At 33.1% G+C, this 27,215-nt stretch overlaps 6 protein-coding genes across 11 annotated transcripts; 2 read left to right on the forward strand and 4 right to left on the reverse strand.

Annotated features, from left to right (window-relative positions):
• The first annotated feature begins 5,685 nt into the window (after positions 1-5,685).
• LOC107189350 (IST1 homolog) lies at positions 5,686-7,562 on the forward strand. 2 transcript variants are annotated; one of them, XM_015577863.1, is made up of 6 exons: positions 5,686-6,215; positions 6,318-6,594; positions 6,674-6,835; positions 6,930-7,058; positions 7,166-7,219; positions 7,337-7,562. In XM_015577863.1, the coding sequence occupies exons 1-6, from the start codon at positions 5,947-5,949 to the stop codon at positions 7,514-7,516; spliced, it is 1,071 nt and encodes a 356-aa protein (XP_015433349.1). In that variant the 5' UTR covers positions 5,686-5,946; the 3' UTR covers positions 7,517-7,562. The 2 variants fall into 2 exon arrangements, with proteins under 2 accessions (XP_015433349.1, XP_015433350.1); XM_015577864.1 differs by having other exon boundaries at positions 6,904-7,058; positions 7,337-7,408.
• A 777-nt stretch (positions 7,563-8,339) lies between these two features.
• Positions 8,340-9,159, reverse strand: LOC107189297 (general odorant-binding protein 71). The gene is made up of 4 exons (XM_015577792.1): positions 8,980-9,159; positions 8,825-8,860; positions 8,498-8,689; positions 8,340-8,411 (listed from the first exon to the last, which is right to left on the reverse strand). The coding sequence occupies exons 1-4, from the start codon at positions 9,157-9,159 to the stop codon at positions 8,394-8,396; spliced, it is 426 nt and encodes a 141-aa protein (XP_015433278.1). The 3' UTR covers positions 8,340-8,393.
• Positions 9,160-9,289: 130 nt separating this feature from the next.
• LOC107189298 lies at positions 9,290-9,920 on the reverse strand (the record flags this gene model as incomplete). The annotated part of the gene is made up of 3 exons (XM_015577793.1): positions 9,290-9,299; positions 9,398-9,633; positions 9,891-9,920. Coding segments are annotated over 3 exons (276 nt in total), but the record flags the coding sequence as incomplete, so codon positions are not given.
• A 3,292-nt stretch (positions 9,921-13,212) lies between these two features.
• LOC107189346 (1-acyl-sn-glycerol-3-phosphate acyltransferase gamma-like) lies at positions 13,213-16,984 on the reverse strand. 2 transcript variants are annotated; one of them, XM_015577857.1, is made up of 7 exons: positions 16,843-16,984; positions 15,166-15,420; positions 14,770-14,942; positions 14,523-14,684; positions 14,067-14,405; positions 13,759-13,978; positions 13,213-13,669 (listed from the first exon to the last, which is right to left on the reverse strand). In XM_015577857.1, the coding sequence occupies exons 2-7, from the start codon at positions 15,338-15,340 to the stop codon at positions 13,584-13,586; spliced, it is 1,155 nt and encodes a 384-aa protein (XP_015433343.1). In that variant the 5' UTR covers positions 15,341-15,420; positions 16,843-16,984; the 3' UTR covers positions 13,213-13,583. The 2 variants fall into 2 exon arrangements, with proteins under 2 accessions (XP_015433343.1, XP_015433344.1); XM_015577858.1 differs by lacking the exon at positions 16,843-16,984 and adding an exon at positions 16,111-16,247.
• A 985-nt stretch (positions 16,985-17,969) lies between these two features.
• On the forward strand, positions 17,970-20,035 carry LOC107189340 (F-actin-capping protein subunit beta). Of its 2 annotated transcripts, none has more exons than XM_015577850.1 (4): positions 17,970-18,102; positions 18,827-19,038; positions 19,154-19,526; positions 19,651-20,035. In XM_015577850.1, exons 1-4 carry the CDS (start codon positions 18,100-18,102, stop codon positions 19,882-19,884), a joined length of 822 nt encoding a protein of 273 aa, XP_015433336.1. In that variant the 5' UTR covers positions 17,970-18,099; the 3' UTR covers positions 19,885-20,035. The 2 variants fall into 2 exon arrangements, with proteins under 2 accessions (XP_015433336.1, XP_015433335.1); XM_015577849.1 differs by having other exon boundaries at positions 18,086-18,102; positions 18,809-19,038.
• Positions 20,036-23,606: 3,571 nt separating this feature from the next.
• Positions 23,607-26,947, reverse strand: LOC107189336 (eukaryotic translation initiation factor 5A). 3 transcript variants are annotated; one of them, XM_015577842.1, is made up of 4 exons: positions 26,873-26,947; positions 25,021-25,328; positions 23,905-24,039; positions 23,607-23,719 (listed from the first exon to the last, which is right to left on the reverse strand). In XM_015577842.1, exons 2-4 carry the CDS (start codon positions 25,294-25,296, stop codon positions 23,648-23,650), a joined length of 483 nt encoding a protein of 160 aa, XP_015433328.1. In that variant the 5' UTR covers positions 25,297-25,328; positions 26,873-26,947; the 3' UTR covers positions 23,607-23,647. The 3 variants fall into 3 exon arrangements, with proteins under 3 accessions (XP_015433328.1, XP_015433330.1, XP_015433329.1); XM_015577844.1 differs by having other exon boundaries at positions 26,839-26,912; XM_015577843.1 differs by having other exon boundaries at positions 26,613-26,903.
• Positions 26,948-27,215: the final 268 nt, after the last annotated feature.

Below are 27,215 nucleotides of genomic sequence, written 5' to 3' on the forward strand. Positions count from 1 at the left end.
AGTTATTAAGCGGACCTACTTTTATCTTTTTATTGATAGATATAAAAAAAAGGGTAAAAATATTACAATGTCCACCAACTAGCGTTAACTCAATGTCTAAATCTGAAAATTCATTTTCTGCTGCACGATGTACATTGAGATGTCGCGAGAAAAGACCTGTCAGTTTTGGTCCCCATGTTGCGCGCGAAATTTTTGAGGTTGATCTTAAAATCGTCGAGGGTCGATTTAGAAGCTCTGCCGCTGAGAGTAAAGTGGTACGTACTTGTGATGGCTAGAAAAAATAATTTTAAGATAACTAATACCATCGATATAGAAAATTGAAGATACATATATACAAGGGTCATCCCAAAAGTAATGCACAAATGCCCATAAATGAAAAAGAATTTATTTCATTTTAAAATGCTTTTGCAACCCTTCAATTTATGAATCTTCTTGGTGATCTATCTATATAACTGCTTGCCAGCGTTTGGGTAAGTCTCGAATACCGGTTAATTCTTTATTGAAGTTGAGCTCTTTAATACGTCAGCTCATCTCGGCCATACTCAACGCCTTCAAGTCAGGATAACGATTACCTGCGATTACCCCGCATGGGTTCTCGTTACCAAAAGAACGACAACGACCACTTTTACGTATGAACGAGTACATACGTGAGCTTGCCAGCTAGATAACGACTGTATATAAAATGTTGTTTGTGCGTTAGCTGCTGCTCGTATGCGCTGTACGCATTACCTTTCGGATGACCCTCGTATTTTAATATTTTGATTATCATAGTTATCTTTTTAGTAATTCATCGAAGTATTTAAATTATTGTTCAAACAAAACTGTGTTCGTTCATCATTTTCAAGTGTACGTGTATTTATTTAACTGTGACCCACTCACTCCGGTATGAGATGCAACATTGTTAATAAGCTTTTTCATCACAGCTGCAGACAATTTATTATTCTTCCTGTCGAAAACTATTTTCCTTCTGCCTTTCTTTGGTCTGCTCAATGCAACCGTTACTTCATTGTCCTCGACAATAGTTGTTATTGTCTCGAGTGTAGGTAACGTCACTTGCGCCGTGGTTTCTACAGGCACTGCAGTAGATATTTCGGCAAGTTGTTGTTCAGGTACGAATGGAGGTATTTCAGTAGTTAATGCTAGGGCATTTGATTCTTCTTTCGAAATAGTCTACAAAAAAATAGGGAAGATTTTTGCAATTAAAACGATGAAAAGTTTATATTTTATTGTATTCCATTATGAAATTCCATTTGCCCTCGAAATACCTTTCTTCTTTTCGTAGACGTTGGCGAAAGTGTATTTGCCCGTCGTTTCCTGGATGTTACAGGTACTCTAAACTCGGCACCTGAAAAATATTACCGATAAAAAAAGTGGTCCGCATTTATGTAAATAGGACTACGTATACTTTCACGTCTTTCTTTTTGTTTTTTTTTTTTTTTACAAAAGAATTACGTATTTTTATCAAATTCGACAACCTTGGACGTCCATCAACCACTCTCTTCTTTCTTGCCCGGCGACAGCAGTTCGAAACTCTTTTTCAAGCGCAGAACTATCGACTTCGTGGCCGTCACGAACAACTTCCATCGACTGATCCCAACCGAATTTTCGTATGTCACTCCTAGGTAATAAGTAGAAATAAATCCACAAATGTTACAAACGAGACAAACAAGCGGGCAGTAAAAAAGAAAAATTTGCTAAGTATCAAATTGGAATACAGTTAACACGTTGAATGCCGAAGGATTTTCGTACGTTTCAGCCACAGCGTCGAAGCGTGTAAGCTTCGTTACACAGAGTGTATAAGAATAAAGTGTTATCATACATCTGACATTTAGTTTGTAGACGTTTATCGGTTTATAGTCCAATATTAATAATAACGAAGAGTATACTGTTTAGAGTGGGAGTCACTGCGGTGACCTCGATGACATTCAACGTGTCGATTGAGGAGTAGTAAAGGATATAAAATACTTCCATTCTTCCAACGGTACGAAATAGTTAAAAAAATATTATCATTTCGAAACACACTCGTTTTTTCTATTATACTCAAATTTATATTCAATTTGTAACTCGTTGTTTCTATGAATTAGGTTTCAGTGGTTTTGAAACGTTTCAAGAAAGAAGGATAATATGGAGTACGGAATCGGTGGAAACATAGAGGACTAACTGTTCTTCCGGTCCGAGTGAGACGAATTTTTCCATCTCGTAAGTGGTTATCTCTCCAAAATTCAATTCGACTTGCATCTATATGTGCAACAGCGGTATTATAAATTTGAATAAATTCAGACTGGAGTAAAAGAAAATGGATATACCGTATTTTACCATGTGTTCTATAACGGAAGTATAAGGTTCCTCCGTAAGCAAATGCTTATTCTGTACTGTCTCTAGATCGCGGAACAGTCGGTTCAGAGGAATATCTTCCGGTTCCCTTAACGCCATTGCCAATATGTATTCGTCGTTTGCCCTAAAAAAATTATACTTCTTATAGTCCTGTTCTACTCCTTAGAAATAATGAAAGATTACGTATCAGTAGATTGTTAATATTTCTGTAAAATACCCCGGCGCTCAAAATTTAAACGCAATTAACAGAAAATAGAAATAGAAATTGATATTTAAAAAACATATTTTTACGCCATTTTTACCTTTTGCGAACACTCAATTTCATACTTTCTGTGAATAGATGAAATACGGTATCTATAATAAAAAAAAAAGCAAAATAGAAAGTATATTTATTTACTGTTAGTTATAGAAAAGAATAAGATACCTAGATTAGCATAAGTATATGTCACCTTTATAATAGACATTAACGTTAAACAAGAAAAATAACTATTCGCGATGTTTCGTAAATTTTTACGTATTACCTTGAAACAATTTCGTTTGATAATTAAGTAACTTCGTCACGCCGTACATTAATTGCGAGGAAAGGTAAAGGCTGAATCTGCTGTACCTCCTATTCCCATGTCTTTGGATCGCCAATAATATTTTGTCACTGAAAATGAAAGGAAAATAAGCAAATAAGAAAAATGAATAACTAATCATTTATAACAACTGTTGCCCTGACGCTTTCGTCCATCGTTTAAAATAACGGTTGCACTTGCAGCGATTATAACTTTTGTATCCCGCGCTATGTTTGTAAGACTGGCAGAGAGTAGAGAGTGGAGATACAAAGCATTGGCTACTCAAGGTGAATGTACATACACATATAGCTATCCCTTCCGTACGACCACTAGGTAAGTATGTGCGTTGCAATTCGTCCCGAGAAACAATTCTCGGGAACAGAGATATCATATGTAAACATGGGTACACGACCGAACAGGGTCGAATACATATGTTTGTACGTAAAATTGATCGGTAATCTGAATTTATCATAACCCCACCGTATCGTTATATGTACTTGGAGGTGTAACGTCAGATCTATTTTTACCATAGATAGATGATTGAATTCGTCGTTTTTTTTTTAGGTATAATAAAATTGCAACGAAAGCCCATATAATTCTATTTAAAGAATGACGATGTCCTTGAAATCCTGTGAAATATGACCACGAGAAAAATAATTTCTTCTTAGCAAACATTAACCCCTTTTATAATAAACAACTTTGTTTTTCCGTTATTTTTTTCGTATTGTCATAATCAACGAAGACATTTAAGGTGCTCAAGGTATGTGAGACACCCTAGTTTATATAAATTACATAAAAAATAAAAACTTGTCTGCTCGTGTTAATTAATTTATCTTATACAGGGTGTCTCACCCGATTTTGACATCTTGATTTTCTCGCTATTGTTACTCGTAGCAAAAAATGTTTCAGCGGAGGCTTGAATGGTATCGAGTGGAGCATATTCTGATGTTATTAGTTTTTGCGTGAGTAGACGCGTAAAGGTCATATAAAGGTTAACTTTGTTTTTTTAAATGGAACGAGGTATTTTTTAACACATCAGTCGATGCAGCTGGACATTCGTTATAAAAGAGTACTAACCTATGTATGTCGAAAAGTTAGTAATAAACGCTAACGTCTTAGTACGACAGTAATGGTGTTTTAGAATTATTTAAATTCAAATATCTCCTGAACTACTAACTTTTTGACATACATAGGTTAGTACTCTTTTATAACGAATGTCCAGCTGCATCGATTGATGTATTAAAAAATTCCTCATTCCATTTAAAAAAACAAAGTTGTACTTTATATGACCTTTACGCGTCTATTCACGAAAAAATTAATAACATCAGAATATGCTCCACTTGATGCCATTCAAGTCTCCGCTGAAACATTTTTTGCTACGAGTAACAATAGCGAGAAAATCAAGATGTCAAAATCAGGTGAGATACCTTGTATAATTTAAAAGTTTTTATAAAAGTTCAAGTTTCATAAAAATTCGAATGGTGGAAAATTGAGTTATGAAATAGGTATTACTATGACTTTTGTCCTCATAACTATTGACTAACATGTACATATATGTTAAGAGTTGTCAATAATACACACTCGTCGAAATAATCGAAATAATCGAAATAATCGGCAAACTCAAGATTTCAGAATAAATGCTTAAAGAAAAGAGGATGACGTTACCAAAGCACAGATATGTTAGTCTTCTCAATTGTTAACCGCTTGCAAATTTGTTTAAACATTGACTCGTTCATAGTCGCCGCCAACCAGCATCGCGCCAGTACTCCGTTTTTACGAGAGAGAAGCTCAGTTGAATAAAACATTCTGAAAGCTGACGATTAAACAGAAGAGCAATGAGCGAATCGTTACGCAGCCGCGTTTTGTTCCCTTCGGATATAATGACCGTTACAAACGGTTGCAATCGTTGCAATCGTTGCAATGGTCGAGTATCGATCTATCGATTATTTTGTAGGGAGCGAAACTCTGTCGTCTCTCTCCCTCCGTAGTGTCTCCTTTTCCCGCGAGGAGGGAGAGGCGCGTGCATCGCGTTGCCGCCTGCATGCGGCAGATTTGGAGTCCAATTTTGGACAGATCCAGATCCATTTTGTCCGCTGTCGCTGTAGCACGTTCGCGTGCTCGACTCTAGTAAAGGCTTTGTTTCATACACGTGACATCATTAATTAACTTCCGTGCTACAGTAGCTGGGACGTAATATCCCTAGCGTCCCTCAACGCCATAATTTTGAAGAAGCGCGCTCCATCTAACATATTCTCGAGGAAATTATTTTTCCAGACTTGTGACTGCAAAAAAAAGTCGAAAATAGACTGTTTGCTTTGAAACTTAGTGAAAAATTGTCAATTATTCCTACGTGGTTTCTAATATAAAGAAAATATAATAATTTTGAAAAGCATGTATCTATGAGAAACACAACGAACGATAAATATTAGTGATGAATTTTCAAATTATAATTACACATGTATAGACTCAGGATCGATTATAATTTACAAAAATGAGAAAAAAATTTCTTTCCAACATTAGAGATTCCATTAAACTATGAATCAAATATAAAAATTCTATAAAACCTTATTATGTATGTACATAGTATTTTATTTTATTTAAGTCTTCACACAAAATTCAAACAAAATTCAGATTTCCCTCTTCTATATGTAGTTGTGGAGCAAACCACAATGGACGCTGTAATACGACCGCTGTATTACCTGCATATAATTATCATAGTTTCACAGTTACAGGTTGTTACAATTGGTTATAATCAGTTACAATGATTCAACGCTTATACTGTTTTTCTTAATTACCAAAATTGTGTTTCTTCTTAAATATTATTCTGTTTGAACATAATAATCTGTGTTTATGTTGGGTACAATATTTGTTCGATTCTTCAAAAGATCGTATTTGAAAAACACTGTGCAATTGAATTCACGTTGAAATAGTCTCTTCTGAGCTGTCAGATACTGTCATTCCTAACTAAATAGAATAACCTCTAATCGCCTCCCACGTAAGAGCATGAGAGATTGTATCAATTGTTCATACCCGTGATAAGAAAAATCAACCGAAGATGTTCTCGAGCGGGCCGAATTACACGAAGCTGAAAACGCATCTGCGTTTGGCGATAAACCGGTTGAAATTACTTGAAAAAAAGAAAACTGAACTTGCACAGAAAGCGCGGAAAGAAATTGCCGATTACATTGCCGCAGGAAAAGTTGAAAGGGCGAAAATTCGCGTAGAACACATTATCAGAGAAGACTACATGGTTGAGGCGATGGAACTACTCGAAATGTATTGTGATCTTTTGTTAGCGCGTTTCGGACTTATTCAACAAATGAAGTAAGAAGTTTAGTTGAATAATCGTCAACATTGTACATGATCATCAGTACGGAAGAATATCCTTTGCGTACCGTGTACTATGTATATTTCTTCTGATTATAGAAACTTGGACGAAGGTTTAGCAGAAGCTATTTCCACAATAATTTGGGCTGCACCTAGAATTCAAACCGATGTTCAAGAAATCAAAGTTATTGCCGACATTTTAACATCCAAGTATGGTAAACAGTACACGGATGCTTGTAGAGAAGAAGCAGTGCACACTATTTCTGAAAAGTTGAAACACAAGATGAGTGTACAATCACCGTCTAAACTTCTTGTTGAGAAATATCTTGTGGAAATTGCAAAGAATTATAATGTTGAATACGAGCCAGATCCACAGGTAGAAATGATGAATTATATTAAATAACAATGGCTTAAATAAGGTTTAATAAATAAATGTGTAAATTTTAATATTATAGATAATGGCAGAAGGACAAGATGCTTTGTTAATAGATGTTGGAGGTAATGGGGAAACTAGGAATAATTTAGACGCTGCTTCTGGAGGTGGTATACCACAACCAGTTGGATTTATTGGATTTCCGCAACCTCCACTATTACCAGATCCTGCAACTAATTTCATAGTAAGTAATGTTTCTTTGCATAAGAATAATTCTAGAATAAAATTTATTTTACACTTATCAAATGAAAGAACCTTCTATCAATTTATTTTATTAGAACTCAGAAAAAGCTCCTATGGGATTTATACCACCAGCAGGGCCTTCAGAAGGTAAAGCTCAAAATGTTCCTCATAATCCTACTGTTTCTTACAACATTCCTTTGGATAACTCCAATGGTAATAAACCGGTGAGTAACCATAACAGCACTTCTATAAATACTTTGAATGTGCAGGAAGACTTGATATTTATTTTTCTGTATGGTATTGATTGAAAGTACAACTTTCATTTGTTCAGGAAGATGATTTACCTCCACCATATGCTTCATTTCCACCTGATTTAAACAAGCAGGTAATAGAGTATTTTATTATTATAAAGTTATTGGTGTTATAATTAATTTTGTTGAGATTATTCTATTGTTGTTTAAGGAATATTTGTTATACGTTAATTTGTGATTTCTTATTACAGTCTGACCAGAAACCAAAACCACAACCGAGATCGAAAATGCCAATGAATGATTTTCAGCTTCCAGATTTGCCAGCTGTTCCATCAGAGAATGATTTACCCTCAAATAATCCAACCACTAGCGAAGACATTGATTTTGATGATTTAATGAAACGATTTGAAGATTTAAAGAAAAGAAAATAGTCTTTTATCTTTAAAAACGTATATCGCATAAAATATATATGTTATAATACAGCACATGTAGGTATAACTGTAAAAATGAAAGAGAATATAGTTTTATCGTTGTATAGTACTTTTGAGTTTAAGTAACCCAATAACATTACTAGTAATAGCTTCTAAAAGACTTTTAAAAACTATTCATAGAATATCTCGTTCACTAATGTAGTAATATAAAAGGATTTCGTTAAATTTTAATCTTTTGGAGTAATGATTAACTTAATATCTTCCAGGTAACGATTAAATGTTCATGAAATGTAAATCGGAAAGAAGTGGATGAAAGCATTATCTAAAAACGGGAAAAGAGATTGATTTGCGTTGTTCTTGGCTTTCTTCGAACGTTTTGAGCCCGTTCTGATGCGAAAAAATTCCGCTATGCGACTGCATATTGCGCGCATTGTTAGAACACTGGATTGCTAAAAATAATATTTATTATCGTCGTTAAATAATTACGAAGAAATCTTTACCATTGTAAATGTTACTTATAATATCTTATAACTTTTAACAAAAGCTTCGTTGTTGCACTTCTTTTTAAGTGTAAGTTTAAAATGACGCTTGTAAATATTGTAAAATACTTACATTGTATTGTTTCGCAATATTTTAATTGCAAAGTTTATGAGAATTATGTAAAATATACATTTTTACCTATTACTATTTATATATAGATTTGTGATAAAACGCTTTCAAGCTCTCCTTAAAAGATTTTATTGTTTTATAAGCTGCAAAGAAATACAGTTAATGAAAATATTCAATGCATTATTTATTTCTTATATATCCATTACACTCCATTGTCGTCATTCAAAGTGTTCAGAGACATTGTAATGAATCTTCTACTTTCTCAAATTTACCAATCTTCACATTTCTGAAAATAAAATATTTTTGCTACTACATAGTTGTACTAGTACATACATGAAATAGTACCTAGTGTATAATCTTTAATCTACTCACTTGCTGTCCTTTCTCAGCTACACATTTCAAAAGATTTTGGGAAAATTCGCACTTGTCTATCTTATTTGATTCAAGATAACTAAAGCATTCTATAATTGACTCCTCGACAAAATCTTTCAATTCTGGATCCTGAATATCTTTGTTCATTAATGGAATCACCAAGTCCCTTTCTGGAAATCCTTTTTTGTCCACCTGTCGTTTTCCAATTTCTTTAAGTTACAAATTGTTGTAATAAAAAAGTAATAACAAGCAATTCTGTATGCATTTAAGATAAAATAATATGAAAATAGGTATATACTACTTATTATATTTTACACTTTTACTCACGACATTAAATTCGTTGAAAAAACACTGTATAGCGCACTGAAATACAACAAATTCTTTAGACTGTTAATTTATTACGATACCGTGACTCGAAAAAAAATATTAAATACAATTTTCAAACAATTTACATATGTATGTACTTATTTTTCAATTCTTACTGCCTTTTCTCGGTCGGTATTATTGTTATGCCGTGTGTCTCCGTTATTAAAATCGTCTTTTTTAGTTCGGGAATCTTTCGAACTCCAGGAATCTCGATCGTTAACGTTCTTATTATTCTTTTTGTTTTGAAAGTCTCTGTAATTTCCATTTGCCGGACGATCGGATGAATAACCATTCATATCGTCATTCCTACTGGAAGTTTCGTGTGTCCAAAGACATGAATTAAAATCCTTAAATTTAGGTAACATTTTTCCGTAATACAAAAAATTTCATACACTCCCAGACAGCATACAGACGGCTTAAGACTACTTAATCAGACCTGAAATAGCCGTAAAAGGGCGTGTTCAAGACGTCATATGCTATCTGGGCTCATACGAACTATGTATATGTAGATATTATATATTATTCGGACCGTACCTAGACTTTTGGTTACTCGCGGACTGATTGTTAGAGGATCCAGCACTATTTCTATAGAACGCATGCTTGTCGTAAACAATCTCTTCGGAACTGGAATCACTTTCGGAACTGTCACTGTCCGAGGACATCGAATCGTTGGCGTCTGCACGAGAACCGGCGTTCCGTTTTAGGCAGGTTTTTAACACTTTTTGATATCGCATATCTGTCTCTTGACTTTTCGTACGACACTTTAAACACTGAAAAAGGAATACATCTTTTACGTGTTTAGGTCGTGGAATTGCATTGTCGTTAAATATTTACTTACTCTTCCCCCGTCGAAAAACAATAAAAATACACAGCACACGATAATCCCGGCGAAATTTTTCATGATAAGAGCTTTCTAACCGCTCGTTTGATTATTATAACGATTAATGGAAGCCAGCGAGTATTTGGTACGGTATATAAACAAAACTAACAGGAAAAACATTTTGACATTAATTGTCCGTCATATTACCTTTGAAAAGAGTTTGACTTCCAGCAGGCAGTTTTACGATATTTCTGCGTCATGACATATCCGGCGTCCCGATTATCCGCTTCCGGTTCATTACGAATTGCATAATCCTAAAATGAAACGAGCGTGAAATTTTTTTTATTCTCCCCTACCGGGAGCATTTTTCTAGACAGGAAGAAGGACATGTCACGGTTCCGGATGAAAAAGTCGGTTACGTGAAATATCTCGATGTATACACGCAAAAATATAATGATCGTTAAAAAAAAATTGTCCAAACCAACCTACCAGGTCTATTTTCATTGGTTTCGAGTAATCGTTTAAATAACTCTATCGTCCAAGGCTCAAAAGGTACTCCACAAATAAATCAGGAGGTCGATATGCATACAATGTATCGAGGGGAAGGTGCTTTTAAAGGCATACACTTTTTACATATTCTCTTTTTTTTATTCGCATCGTCCCGATAACGAAATCGATACATGTATCGACATCGCTTTCTTGAAATATTTTCAAATAAATTAACCGTGTCCGACGGGCAAGTAATATTGACATCTATTGTATAAAAAGGAGAATGGTAGGGGAAGTTGACAAGAGAGAGAGAGGAAGTGCCAAAGAAAGTTGCCCGAGATATAGATGATGCAAAAATAAGACGGTAATTCGTATGCCAGGGAAATGTTCAGTGTCTTTCCTCTTCTTCCTACTTCTCCATCGGAGACACAGGATGCGTTACACACTCCTTGTGAGTACAGATTTTTTCGTTCAAATAACAATTTGAATACATACGCGGCATATATTCACGTCACACAACATACTCGTTTTATAACACTGCACTGTCTCGAAAAAGTTCTGCCTGCTCGGATCAATTTCGACCAAAATCGTTTCGTTCCTACGTAGATACAGCTCGTTGCAGATATTTTTCATAATCAGAAACGGCCCTCGGTTTAGCAAATCTTCGTCTTAACTACCCGACGATTCGAAAACACTGTTCCAATAACGTACAATATGAATTTCGAGCGATCGAAGAACGAGTACTGTGTGGTCGTTAATCGCGATTACGGTCGATCGCGAGAAACCAATCGACCATACGAACGCGTGAAAGCGAGACAAATCGGAAATGTAACTTATTGTTTCGAATAATTATATCGATCAAGATCGATAACTGCGAACAAGAGAATCAACGTGAAAATTCTATATTTCATTGGTAGACCGCGAAAAAAGGACATTAAATTAGACAGAACTTTAACATCCTTACCGAAGGCGCTATGTTACTACAGTAATAATAATACGTAAAAATAGTTCTACAAATTAGAAAATCGCTATAAATGCATAAATAATTGTAGTTGTTTCACACCTGTTTATCGTGCAGCTTTTAATGCACGCTGTTCTTGTGCTGGCAACCGATGACTCGAGGCTCAAAAATCACCGTTTCTATGACGAAGAAGACCAGTCGTTACCACCACTAAGAGGTAAAAAGATGTCGAAGCCTAAAACAGAAAGAGACAACGTATTGGCTTCGCGCAGATTAAAGGGGGACAGGACGAACGACTCGATGGAAGAAAAAGCGGAACACTTAAAACCCTGGGGCCTGACGAATAGAACGGAGAGAGTACAATTTCAAATAGAAGGCCACGAAGGGCCACAAACTTATGTCTTCGGATTTGATACTGGACACGGGTAAATTACAAATGGAATTTAACAAGTTCAAATCTGAAAGTTTCCTGGTTTCCCGACTCTCACTCATTTGCCGTGCTATCTCGCTCCAGAGACAGTATGAGACAATACTTATGCCACGAAAGAGCTACTGCAGCATATTGTGTTCACGCACAGAGAAAAGAATGGTGTTAATCCCATGTTATATTTTATCAAATCAAATGTTCATTTTAAGTGTATTGTGCGATAACTCCACACAACTATATACAGCAGTAACTTAATCTTACATGGTGTTGCGAGTACTTCACTAAAAGTGTATAAATCATTTTCAGACGAAATAGACAGTTCAGATTAGAAGAGAGGTATACTGACGGCACTGTAAAAGGGCAATACGGTTACTACGATGCTAAAGGCAAATTAAGGACCGTTCAGTATGCTGCCAGACCCTTCGGAGGATACACGGAAAGACATCACGAAAGAAAAGAGCGCAATTTGAAAAATTGATCGAGAGACTCTTCGACGTTCGTCCCATTGAAATGAATTGCAATGAGACCAACCGAATGTATAATATAGCTTTAGAACGATACGACATTGAGAAATAGGTTTTATGATCATCACGTATCTACAGATATGTAACGTATCAGCGTTTAATTATTAGACTAAGGCATAATTTCCCAACCTTTTTTGACTAACCGCCCCCTTTGCAAAGTTTTGTTTTGTTTAGTGCCCCCTTCGGGTAAACTAACTCTTTTATCCAAGTTTCCGAGTAGAGTTATGTGTGTAATCTTCGAATCTTAACAAGTTAGATTGAAAATAAAATAACTGGAATCCCCCCTCCCCCCCTAAATTTCCTCAGCGCCCACGTTGAGAAACTATGAACTTATGGACTAAGGGAACAATTAGTCAGGTGTATCGTTTATTTAACAGTAACAACAGCTATACAAGAAAAATAAAAACAAAAGACGGAGACAGGTTCGTATGCGAATCTAAATACAATGATAACAACAAGAAGAAGACTCTGATGGTACATACATGTATGTATGTATGCACATGTGCGTATATGCATCTCATTACACACATTACGTCACACTCATAACATACGCCTGATTAAAAAAGTACTTAAATAAACAGAGTTTCAGTGAAATTTGTACCCCAATAAAGTTGTATTGATCTTATTTAAGTACTATGTGTATAATGTGGGGCAATGATGCTTTTTTTTTTATAGAATATACACGATGTTAAAGCAAATATGTATACATATAGGTGTAAGACGTAAATCAAGTCGTCTATAGTCTATACTAGTCTATAGTCTATAGGCTTGAAATAAACGAGCGTTCTTAAATTTTCCGTTTTCCTGCGTTCTTATGTAATAACGTTGTCTGTTCAATTATCAAATACTGTGTGCACTTGCGTAATTCAGACCACATCACTTGTGTAAAATAATAGTCTTACATACGGGAATTTCCTTTGGAATTTTATTCGTTCATTCATGTAGTTTCGAAAACTTTATTTTTCTGAAACTGTAATCTGTTAGTTTAAAAGCTTCAGTACACCTCACAGATTCCTTACTGTGCAAGCCTTACTAATCCCAAGTCAAAAATTCTATAAAATTCTTAGAATTTAAAGTTGTGGAGGAATTGAAAAAGGGTTATAAAAGAATATAAATAATTGGCCTGATATTGTTATAATCACTATGACCAAGATACATAATTCCTCCGAGTTCATAGTAAATAAACTGTTATTAAACAAAAAAAAACTTTATCTAAATTATTATTCAATCAAAATATAGAAATATAACGTATATATCAATGATACAATATACATTCCATATCGTTAACAAAATGAGAAAGTATTATCAACAATGATAAAACACCAATACCTTCGCAAGCCCTTAAAAACATTGCGCATCAGTGATTTGTACAAGGAAAATCATGCAGAATACAGTACGCGGACAAAAAATTTCGGTAATACTTATTTGGCAAAGACCTCTAAAGACGTATCGATTTTCTCGCGACGTATTCCTTTCTTGTATTTCTTCCTCCTTTCTCTTTACTTCGATTTTTTATCATCAGCACCGTAAGATGAACTTTTGCTTATCTCGGACATGCCTATCGTTTTGTGCATAAGTAGGTAGACTGAAATTCACCGAAAAATAAATGTTTTAAAGGAACAGTATTGAGGAGCAGTAAATAAGTAATACAGGATATTTTATCAAGACACTTACATAAGAATATGATACCCACACCAATAGAAAAGTAAGTTGTTGATCCAGACAGAAACAGATTCACTAAATAATAAAGCATTGGTACTAAAACTACCACTGCCCAGAAAATTGTATTTATCAAAGTATAAACTCTTCTTTCTAGCTGAAAGCAATCTGTTCTGGGAACACCACTAGTGGTGAAGAAATCACCAGTCTTCGTGAAACTTTCTGCCATACGATCCTGAGGAAACGGAAGAGAATAACGTTATTGTAACGTTATTGTATTCATCGATTAAAGATTTCTTGAGAAACGCGCTGTTATTATCTACCTTCTTTTGGTAAAGCTCGTACAACCACTTGGCTGCAGCTTCCTCATTTTCTGGCACTTCGTCCAATGAGATCCTTTGTAGGTACAGGTGGGCCACAACCCGTTTTCCCAACAGTAAGTTGGTTATTGTTGGTTTCACTGTGTCATCTGATTTGAAATCTACTTGGCAATCATAAATTGCGGGAATTTTACCTCGCATGTGCGGTACACTTGCTGTAAAACCCTTTGTCCGCGGAGTTAAATGGTATCTTAATACTGGAAGACCTTTCTCTTGGGCAAACTTCTGACTGGCCTCTAATTTTTTTGCTGTGAAACGTGTTCCTTCAGCATTCAAGAGTAACTGCGGAGATCATTTAAATAAAATAATGACTTGAAAGTAATCAATTGAGAAAAGAAACCAATTAATTTAGGAATGGTAGAATCCAAATAATAAACAGCGAATGTAAAATATAATTACCCAAATACAGTCTGGATAATTTCCAAGTTCGTTAATTTGAGTACCAATTATTTGTTTATCTTTCTCCCAATTTCTTTCTAAGAATATACTTTCCGCAAATTTCCATGCCCAACCTAATGTTGGAATATACTGTATTGACTTTTTGGCATAAGCTTTGCAATTCTGAAATACACTTACACTTTTTAATCGAAATATCTCATTATTATTCTACTTTTTTAGCTTACATTTCAATATACACATTACTTACACCAAGAACTCCAATTCGTTCGCAAAAATTCCACCCAATAAGCCAGTCTATTTCGTATGTATGATTCATTATCACGTAACCATGTTCTTGTCCAAAGTATTTCTCAAAATCTACTTTATCTATGTACAATACCACATCTGTTCCAGACCACCATTCTGTCAGAAACACCAACTCTGAAAATATAATGTAAAATTAATTATGCTATCCATTCGTTTTCTCATCATTATTCTCATTCTATAGAGATCAAATGAAAATTTAATATCTGAGGACTGTGAATAATAAAGCTTGAAACTGAAAAAGAAACTTAACAGAACTGCAAGTGTGCAATATTTGTAAAATGTAATTGAATAAATATAATTATAAAAATAGATTATACAGAGAAAATCATTGACTTACGACTATAAAAAGAATAGCAGAGATAGTAATTAATCTTCCGATACAAATATTTGGAAAAAGGCCTGAGGCCCAAGTACAAAAGACACTGGAAGAAATTGATTATCAAACCCGATGTGAAAAATGTTATAGCAAACATCAGGTGGATAACTGTGGATTGCTTCAATGCTGACAACATCTTTCAAAAGTTCTTATGTGTGTGCTTAATAAAAGGAAAACATATATAAATATCACTTGTAGATCTTGAGTATTTTGTACCTGAAACAAACAATTTGATTTCTACATTACAAGTTTCTGTCTCTCATTGTGTTTTATATGTATGTATGTATGTGTGTGTGTGTGCGTGTGCGTGTGTGTGTGTGCGTGTATGTATGTATGTGTGTATGTATGTATGTATGAGTACTGAGAATTTTTATAATGATATTATAATTTTAGTGATTATCGGTGATTGATTGAAAATAAATAGTATATGGAAATGTGATAATTAGAAATAAATAAATAATATATAGCAATATCTGTAAGTTAAGAAAATTAAACAAAATATATCTTAACAAGGAAATTCCAGTTGATAAACTATTGAACCAAGAAAACTGATTTGGTTATCTTAAATGTAAATGCTGTGAAATTTATGATATAAGGGGATAGGAATATCATTTCACAAGGAACAATAACTTGAAATAATTACATTTTTTATTAACTCATTATTTCCACTGTACTTAATATCACTTTTATAAACATTAATATGTATTTAAGAATCCATTATAAAACAGTTAACAAATAACATTTAATATGAATACTAACAGTTACAGAAAGATTAATACATAGGTACTATCCCTTTTCTACGTATAATGCACATTACTAACTATAAACTTGAGGATTCCATTCCTTGTTTTCATAGCAACATTATCTAACTTATGTATGTTATAAAATAATACTTCTAATACATACATTGTATCAAAAATAACTGTCCTACATTACACCAGCATTATACACATGGTAGACAAGATATAACAAACTCTAAAATTTTGTTTTTTTGAGGACTGCTAGCTATTGAAGCAGCTATCAACACATTTAATAGAGACACTTTCTAATGCACGACTGACCTCCAAGACCTTCCCATGTCAAACAATTTGACAAGTTGGCTAATATCTTATCTATCAAGTACCTGCTATCTGCCTATATCATATGAACAAAGGTTATGATCATGGTACAATGTAATCGTACAACTTATGTAGTCACACGATACATTTCATCTCAAATTGATTCCCTTTAATCAGCTGCAGTTTACTGTTTTCGTTCTCATTATTTATATACATATAATCTTCGTAATGGATTGTATAAGCTAACCTACTTTTACGAAAGTGGAAAATCTTTAAGAAAATCTTTTACTTTTGAGATAAAATTGTTATAAGTTATTATTACGACTGTTGCCGATAATAAGATTGTATAATCCGAACAATGAACAAACATTTTATGTAAAAACAAAAATGATGAAAAGTTAAGTGGCACAGTTTATTAGTACACAAAAAATGTTAGCAAAAGAAATGTAAATCTTCATGAAAAACTGTATAAAATCTTCCTTAAACGTTATAAAAGAAATGCTATTGTTGTAGAACTCTTTTAACATTAAGAAATAGAAGACGGGGTCACTTAGAAATTTTCCACAGAAATTAAACTTACCCGTCTCAAATCATTTCTACAATATCGACCAATATCGGTATATTTAACCGACCGTTACTGACCGTTACGTACTGAACGCGTCGCAGAATAGTAACAGACAAAAAATATTTTTAAGAGAATAACTTGAGCACGCTGAGTTCGAATAGAGAGAAATAGAGAGAAATTAGTAGAAATTGATTGGTCGGAGAAGGATAAGACCACTGGTATTAGCAAGTGGGTATCATTCGATGATCGTCCACAGGTCAAATCAGATTTTAAAATAAGGATTGCATCAGATTGCATAAAATATGCTAATGGTGATTACCACATGAATAATTTATTGGATGGGTTCATAAATAAAAAGGACTGACACAATAATAGTTAGATAATTGTGAACCCCAGTTTGACAACTTCAGAGTCACCAAGCAGTCACCAGTTGAAATGGGAGTTCTATCTTATACCATGATATTCAATGATATATACGGGGCATAGACATATACTATGATAGAATGCGCGGTCCTATGGTAGGATGAAGTCGGCATTAAAAAGAGAGTACAATAACTGGAGTAACATTCCTCTCTTTCTAATAGGACTAAAAATTGGACGTTTAGAGTCAGGGAACTTAACAGGGGTAAGCATCTTCTTATAAATACGAAAATTTCTTAACATTATGTACCTATGCATATGCTCTGTTTGTAGTGTACAGGGTGTACAGTAAAGAATTTAAATATATTGTGGAAAATTCAAATTCCTCAAAAATGTTAAAATAAAGATTGCAGTGTATACCACAGGAACAAAAATCCCCAGAATAATAAATATAGGAACAGCCTAACTTTTTGTTAAAATGAAGAAAACTTATATTGTTTAAAGCCAAAATGATTTTAAAGTGATTCTGTTTTGCTAGTATATGAAAAGCATACAAAAACATATTTTCATTTTGTCCTAGACCTAAGCCTGGGATAGTAAATTTTACATTTCTACCTATACAGTTTTTCTTAATATTAATTCCTTTTTATTTCTTAGTCTCATTATTTCATCGTAAGTATAACTGATTATTCTTTCATTGTTAATTTATTATGTCTCATTCGTATTAAGTTGATAGCATTGTAAAACATGTTGGCCAATCAGCGCTATTCTTGACACGCCCCTCGAACATTCGTTTTCGGAGGCTGAATGCGGGTCAGAGGGTAAACAGTTTCGATAAATTTTTCATTGATTTTGTAAATTTGATCGATTGATGCTCTGATCGACGCACGAAAAAATTTTCAATCGTTTAAAATGGTGAGTTCGACGCTTCCCAGCGTCAAGTATAACGTTATATTTCATTGTTAACATTGTCAACTAAACTCATTGTTAAAACTGATAATAAACAATGTTTGACACAAGAAAATTTGATTTTGTGAAATTTTTTACTCGTTATTAGTTGCTTATAGATATTAAACATAAAGAAGGTGATTGTTTTGTATCTTTAAAGCTATGAAAAAAAAATTCTTATCTAACCTCAAATGAAATAAACGTCAAAATGGCGCTTTCCACCAACATACATTACAATTTCGATTATTCATTATTTCGTTAAAACAGTATTAGAAGTCTTAAATTTCTAACTCTATATTGTATTCTTCGTAACATTAATGTTTTTTATTTATTTTGATAGTATACTAAATTATTGGAGCTTTTCAAAGTAACAAAAGTTTATATGTAAGGATCTTTTTCTTCCTATTTTTTAAATGGCATTTGAAACTAACAAATGCTAATTATTGTTCATTAATTTTTGTTCATAGTTGTGTTACCATTACAGACATTTAATTTAAATAGAAGCAATCAAGTTTTTAAAATGTAAACTTCTTCTATTCAGAATTGAATAAAATACGAATGGGAGAATATTAAGTATAATCACCAAAAATGTGAATGTACAGTTATAGTTTAATATTTTAAGCAAGGTTAATTATAAAAGTGTAAAGTTACATTATATTACAAATTTTTATAGAATATTTTATTTTCAAAGACGGAGCAGCAGATGGATTGTGCATTGGATTTGATGAGAAGGTTGCCACCACAGCAGATTGAAAAGAATTTAAGTGATTTAATAGATCTGGTGCCACCTCTGTGTGAAGATCTTTTGTCGTCTGTTGATCAGCCTTTAAAAATTGCAAAAGACAAAGAATCTGGAAAAGATTATTTACTTTGTGATTATAACAGGGATGGAGATTCTTATAGGTAACTAATTTTAAAGTAGATTGTAATGTTTTAAATTCTGCCTTCTTGATTGTAGTTGGTATTACATAATTATTATATTATAAAGTAAATTAACTCGTGCAATTAATGTTCTCAGATCTCCTTGGAGTAATACTTATGATCCTCCATTAGAAGATGGTTCAATGCCTTCTGAAAGACTTAGAAAGTTGGAGATAGATGCAAATCATGCATTTGATCAATATAGGGAACTTTATTTCGAAGGTGGAGTTTCTTCTGTTTATCTTTGGGATTTAGATCATGGTTTTGCAGCAGTGATTCTTATTAAAAAAGCCGGAGATGGTTCAAAGAAAATCAAAGGTTGCTGGGATTCAATTCATGTTGTGGAAGTTCAAGAGAAATCAAATGGAAGGATTGCACATTACAAGTTAACTTCTACCGCAATGCTTTGGTTACAGACTAACAAGCATGGGTCAGGAACAATGAACCTTGGGGGTAGTCTTACCAGACAGGTTTGTTTGTTTTTATTATTATTCTCGATTTTAACGTAATTAATCCTTGGTAAAATGTTTTTATGTAACAATTGTAATTTTTTATAGCGATTACTAGTGTTATATAACAAACGAAATTTTACAGGTTGAGCAGGATGCTCAAATAAGTGAAAGCTCCCCACATATTGCAAACATTGGACGTATGGTTGAAGACATGGAAAATAAAATACGAAATACCCTGAATGAGATTTATTTTGGAAAAACGAAAGATATCGTGAACGGGTTGAGATCTGTACAATCTTTAGCTGATCAGAGACAACAGGCAGCCCTTAGACAGGATCTTGCTGCTGCTCTTCAAAGGAGAAATGCCAATAATTGATCCTACGAGGAACATCAGCTCTCCTTTGATTCTGAAGAGTGTCAATAAAAAGAATTAAGAAACAAATAATCATAAATGATGAAATTCATATTCGAATTGTTGCAGTTACTGTGACAAGAATTTTGAACAGTTTCCTGTGATGTGCAGGGTGCAACGGTAAAGATGAATTTTTCCTGAAATATTAAAGAATTAAAAAAAAATTAATAATTGAGTATCAATTATTATATCGAGATTTTGAAGAAAATATTAAGAGACATTACGAGTGTCTGAGTTTTATACATAGGATGTGTTTAAAGGTATGTAACACTTAAATTAATGTTAACTAGAAAATAATCAATTTGTATAGTTTTCATAGAATGCAATATTTATGTTCCAAGATTTTCCTTCTTAAATACATGTGTAACCAAAGTCACATATTTATATTTCATCTGTCAATCATTGTGCAATCTTTTTTTGTATTACTTTTATTAATCATGCACGTATTAAATATTCACTTATAAAGCATTGTTATGATGTTCCGTACATTTTTCATTTTATAAATCGCTATATACCTTGTTGTTCTCATCGAAATTTGATTTACACGAACGTACAAAGCCGTCATAATAGTAGTTAATGACTTATATGAATCGAAATAAGACAATTTCTATCATCTGGTCAATCATACATGCTACCCAGTCTGTGTAAGTTAAGTTATAAAAACATGTCCTTGTATTTGTATAAATGCGTCTAATTTTTACAATGAATAAATTATGAAAGAATGAAAATTGATGCACATATAGAGACACGTTCTTGTTTCTGTGTTACATATCTTTCGACATGTCCTAAGTGTGTATGTGTGTATGTGTATAAGTGGACGCGTGTGCAATGTGCGTGCAGTGCTCGATAGGCGCGAGCACAAATATATTATATATATGTAATGGCACTCGTAATGTTTTTTTAATCATTAATAATTATTAATAATACAAAATATAAGAGTATTAATGTTTGAAAATGTAGGAATATTAAAGAGAATATTTGCGAATAAACTTCTAACAGTCTGTTTAATGGCTTCCTACCCAATTAATTAAAGCAATTCATATAAAATCAAAATAGTTAAACTTTGTATAAAACGAACGTATTGGTAAATTAAAAGTTCTACTTTATGTAACTTAAAATACGTTTAAATGAAACTAAAAAATTAAATATCAGTGTTCAAAACAAGTCTTCAATAATTACAAAAATAAAGGCTGAGTAAAGATAGCAACGAAATATTATCGAAGGTGACTCAAAAGCACCGCGACGGCTTTTTCTTCTTTTTTTATTTATCCTCCATTGACTTCTGCCGTATAAACAAATGCTCGTTGGTATTCGTTCATTTATATATTTTACGTTTGTGTTTTCTGGTTCAAATTCCATAATCCGTTGCTTTCACATATAATTACATATGTGTATTTCCATATACATGACCGCTGCGTGTATTTTGTATACGTGTGTATATATATGTGTACATGCCTTTTCGCCTGTTCTCTCTCTGTATATGCCAATGCTGGTTATATTTTCCAAAGTCACCCCCGTACAGCACTGTATTTTATTGTACCTCATATATTTTTGATGTTTCAACAACAAATGTCTCTCGATCTATTGTACGTGTATCAAACAAGAAATATTTCAAGAATATTTTTCAATTAAACGGTAAATGATCTGTTAAATATTAATTGTAAATGCTAAGATTTATTTTATTACTTGCAAACCCAAAATGTATACTTCAGTTTACTTTAAATAACGTATTACTACTACAACAAGTACTAACAATCATTTATCAAATTTCTCTACAAAATTAACGATACGCCTGTTTAATACATAAAATATTTTTGAAATACCACTTCACATCAGTGCTTGTAGAATAAATGAATAATTGTATTACTTTCCCGGTACTTGAATACTCTGTTTAAGTGACCAGTTAGAATTTGGATGAATGACCAGCGGTGGTACACAATGAACCGAGTGTATCGAGAAGCAGAAAAGAATGATTTCCGTCTCTCGTCGTTGAAATTCGACCGTGAGGCCGATTCATTTCTTTTTTTTTTTTTTTTTTTTTTTTTTTTTTTTTTTTTTTTTAGTTTTTTCTTCGATTAAATTCATTTATCTAGGTCGTCTTAATCTTAAATTAGTCTGCTTAGATTATAGTAGCTTAGGTGTTTCGTATTATTCGTTTCTCTTATATCTTTAGACTTCCATATACTTTTGTTGATGGTGTAGTCTGAATTGAAATCGAGTTTTAAATGTAAGATCAAAATTCCTACATTGGAGCTCAAATTTCAAGACGAAAATTAGAATTATTGGTTCAATCTACAATTTCAGAATACAACTTTTATGCTGTTATCTTCGAAATTTAAGATCCGAATTCCAAAACTTTAATTCTAACACGAAAAATTTCAATTTTTCTTTCGAAGTTCACAAATACAAAAACAGCATTACAAAATACGAGTGTCAGATGATGCCATGAAACTTCACGTAAGTTAGTGAAATTTGTAAGATCTACGTTAAACGGTAATTTCCAGAATTAAAAATTGGATATTAAGATCTGGAATTTCGAGTAACGAAATGCACTTCAGTCGGTTGAAAAATATTAATTTGACTTCAATTTCGAAATTTAAAACGATTAGAGGACACATTCAATTTTAGGAATTTCCATCATATTCTAATTATAAATAAAAATGCAAAAAGTTTCAAGAATAAACCTAATCCCTATAAGAACAAATATTAACAAATCAATAATAAATAAAATTTTTTTCAAATTAATAAAAAGTATTAATGATTTTTAACAAGGCATGAATTTTTTTTTTAATACAACTTCAATAATGTAGAATTCTAATGAAGGTTGATTAGAATTAGGTTAATATTGTCTAACAAAAAGGTTTCAAAATTATTTCGGGAAAGGAATTATGAATTAGGATAAATGTATGAAAACAAACTTTTTAATAAAAAAAAAATTTGGTGAACTTGAGTAAAGAAAAACCAAAATTTCAACAAAATTAGGGTATAGTATCATTTTTATAAGATTGGAATTCTATCTAAGTTCATTAGAGTTTCAATTTGAGCATTGTGGAAAATGTAGAAACCAAATTAGTGAAAAATTTGAAGTTTCAATCAAAATACTATGAAAGAAAGGGTTATCATGAGGGAACAGAACTGTTTCGATAATTAGAATTCTAAATGAACTGGAATTTCAAGAACATTATGATTGCAATATGAACTTTATGTAATTACTGTTGCAAAGTAATTAGTATTCCAATAGAAGTAGATTTCTAATTACACTAAAATTTGAAAAATTACAAATAAAGGCAAAATAGTTCTTTTTCCAAATTCCCGACTGCCAAAATTGCCTTTTAATCTCAACATTTTAAGCGGCCAAAACATGTTTTTTCCTCAAGGTCTAAGCTGATACTGTTTCCTGGTTTATTCTCTTTTTATGTTATTCTTTTGCATTATTTGTAATCCTCGCCGCCCTTCCACTTACACGCTCACGCACGTTTGCTTTGCTCTTCTTTTCGTTTTCTTTTTAATTATGTTTGTCTCTTTCCTTTTCCTCGTCTCTTTTTCCCTTCATTTTTATTCATTTCCAAGTGCCCCCCACTTCTTTCCTTTTCCTATTTGCTGTTGGTAGTTCTTATTTTAACCACTGATCATCTTGTATTGTATCTTAGGTTTCGCTTAATAATATATTAGCTGTGTGTGTTTTGTTTTTTCTTTAATGTGATGGTGGAGTTTGGACTGAACACAATTATTTATCGATGGCAGTGTTGGTTTTGATGGCGATCACGACCTCCTCACCACAGGCTTTCAGCACAGTGCACTGGAAAAAAGAATCACTTCTATTTCTTTCTATCTCTTTCATGATTTTCAACTTCTGCATCTTGTAAATTTGTATACATAAATCCATAAAGAGCCTTGTAGGTATTGTAACATCTCTTGCAAACAGATGGATTAAAAAGCAATATCAAAATAAAATGTCTTTTAGAAAAGTTTAATAGTACTCACAAGAAGCTCCTTTCCAGCCTCATGATCAGCACGTAACTGAGTACCCAGTTCACCGTCAGGAATTTTTAAATCCTCGCGAAGTTCACCATTATCAGCCATCAGGCATAAGTAGCCATCGTCGGATATGTCTGCTAGCTGTAATATTATCAAATTTGTTATTAGGTTCTCTGTTAACCTCCCTGTGTCACATTATACATTTAAGTAGTCAAATTAAAATAGTAAATAGATAACAAAAATTAAATATTCCATATAAGATTTTTAAAGAAATGTGTATTTCTGTAGTACAGTCGATTCTCGATAAATATTTGAAAAAATCTCTGTGTTAAACATTTCACATTCATCCCGGCTACTGGAGTCTCTCATGGAACTAGTCGAGTGCGTAATGTAACACGCTAGCGGCTACCTTTTCACGATCCGATGGCTGCGTATCGTGGGACAACATTAATGCCTTTCTTTTGTTGGTTTTTTGTTAATGAAAATTTGATTGATTATATTATACACAATATAATATGAATCATTTATAATTCATGTGAAACAATAATGTATTACATGAAATAAGTAAATACGATCCAAATTATATCGTGTTTGGGTATTATTTTAATTAGGAAAATCTCACAAATATGTGTTAATGAAATTTTCACTTATAAAAAAAGGAATATTAAAGATGTATTATCGTTGAATCATTCAAATTTGATTGATTATATTATACACAATATAATATGAATCATTTATAATTCATGTGAAACAATAATGTATTACATGAAATAAGTAAATACGATCCAAATTATATCGTGTTTGGGTATTATTTTAATTAGGAAAATCTCACAAATATGTGTTAATGAAATTTTCACTTATAAAAAAAGGAATATTAAAGATGTATTATCGTTGAATCATTGTCATCTCACTGATAGGCGGTATTGCATCTTTTTTTGCGACCGTCGCTACCGGTATAACACGAAGACGAGCCGCTTTACAATAACTATTCCAACCGGTCCTGAGTTTTGAACATTTATCGAAAATTTACCGTAATTGTTATTCACGAGTCGAGAATAAATAGATAAATCATAGAAGTAACATAGTTGGTGCTTTCAATAGGAATTATTAAAGTATTAATACCTGGTAATCTTCCCGTTTAACGAACGGCACGTCCATATTGTGCGTGGAGGGGCATATATCTTCATATTTCTTTGAAGTAAAAATATCAATGCCTACAAGATGCACTTTGGCATGACCATGCTTTCCTGTTTTGGAAGTTGACATTTCTACAATTTTACATGGCCGGGATTTGAGCATTACGAACCCATTTTTACGCAGTGCCGAACACTGCATTGGGTATGTTACAGACGCACCGGAATCCCCGGTTTCGAAGTGAGTATCCTCTATGTCTGCCATCCTTAGTTTTTTTTTTTTTTAATCTGGTTAATCTGTAATCATAATGTACACTGTCTGTTAGCCTATCCACGCTTACGAACATTGCCTGCAGACATATGTTTGCGGACTGTGTTTATACACAGTCCGCGGACAGTACGGACATGTCAGAATAAGTATACGCCGACTGTCCGCGGACATCCATAAATGTTTCATACAGCCAGAAGTCGGTAGACAATGTCCGTAAATGAGTACGGGCTTTTACGTTTAAAGTATTTTAACCACGGAATAAATGGAATTTCCACAAAATAAATAAGATCTATCATTTCGTATAAGCAATAAATAAGAGAACTACATACATCTAAGTTTCATTAGATTTCTTATTAAGAAAAATTGGTGAAATCAACATATGATTACGCCTTAACAAAATTTGAACATTAATTGTACAAGTAACTGCAATCGATAAATAAATTAATGTTTTTATTTTAAAACCAACACTATGAATTGTACCGTAACAAATGGTTGTACTTATTCCTTCCAAAAAACAAAAAAAAATGAAAAGTACAAGAATATTAATGAGATTATGCTTCTAAAATTTGAAAATATTTTATCTTTAATACTCTCCCAACTGTAATAATTCCTTCATAATTACCACATGAAACGTAACATTAACTGAAATGTGTTAAACTTACAAAAAATATGATCTCAATTGTAAGCGGATCTCAATAAAAATATTTGAGAAAGTGAAATTTGTTTAAAATACATCAGATAAACTGAATGCTTCATTTATTTTTATATAACCCCAAACTTATGTGAAAATGTAATATAAACAGAAAACACAGAACTATTATTTAGGTGCTTATGTTTTGAAATATAACATTAAATCATTTGATTATTCACGTGTGAAAGTCAAAAACTGCATTGCTTCTTTGTTGCACAACACGGTTGCACCTTCAAATGAAAAAGTGAAAAGTTCAATAATTAATTATATCTAAGTTGTTTTGGGTTAGTGAGAAAAGTAGCATGCCTTCTCAAGGTATAGAGCGAGATACACAATGTATCAAAAGATTCAAGTAGATACTTCACAACTATGATAAACAAAGAAACTAAATGAACAAAAAGTATTGAACAACACAGAACACATCAAACCACGAAAATTGATCGAAAGAACAGTGGAAACGTAGATACTTGAGAAAAAGCTTCTGGATAACTAGCGTAAAGTGGACGAACACGTTGTGGAAGCACGAGCTAACCAAAGATTCAACCCGGCTGACAGTTCTCTGAATATCGAAGCTTTTATATGAAAAATTGCGCGGAGAATCTCGCGAAACTCGAATTACCTTCGAGGACGAGTTTACTGCGGTTTTGTCACCGTTTTCTTGACGAAGATGGCGCGAAAAGGATTGCGTGCGGTTGGTCGTCAAAGTTGCCGACTCTCAGGGGAAGGTTCGAGGATATCACGGATATCAACTGACTTCGAATAACGTGGACCTTTATTTTCTTGATCCTTTAGCACACGTTTTATGAACTTTCTCGAACAATCACAAGCAGTTCGGTCAGACTCACCGTGAAAAAAGGAGAACAGACTGGAGATACTCACATGTGATCAAAATGGACACTCTAACCAGAAGAGTTGGTTGCGCTTGCGCGAACCGCTAATCGGCGACAGGGGGCCACCCGAATAGATCCACGGATTCCGGCTGAAAGTTACGTGGGGGTAGAGTTGGATCTGACGTTTTATTGTCGATTCAAAGTTTATAGTAATGCGCACGCGCCATTCCGCGTGGAGAATTTTGTTAATAAGTTGGAAAGGTTGGAAACCAGAGGCGCGCGAAATTATTGAATTTTTAATTATTAAATCGTAAATTTTATTTATTACTAGCATACACATGATTGATGTAAACTGGGTATAGAAAAAAGTGCATTAAAGCGTGACAACTATA

This window comes from Dufourea novaeangliae, unplaced genomic scaffold, assembly GCF_001272555.1.
Source record: "Dufourea novaeangliae isolate 0120121106 unplaced genomic scaffold, ASM127255v1 scaffold142, whole genome shotgun sequence".
Classification (NCBI taxonomy): domain Eukaryota; kingdom Metazoa; phylum Arthropoda; class Insecta; order Hymenoptera; family Halictidae; genus Dufourea; species Dufourea novaeangliae.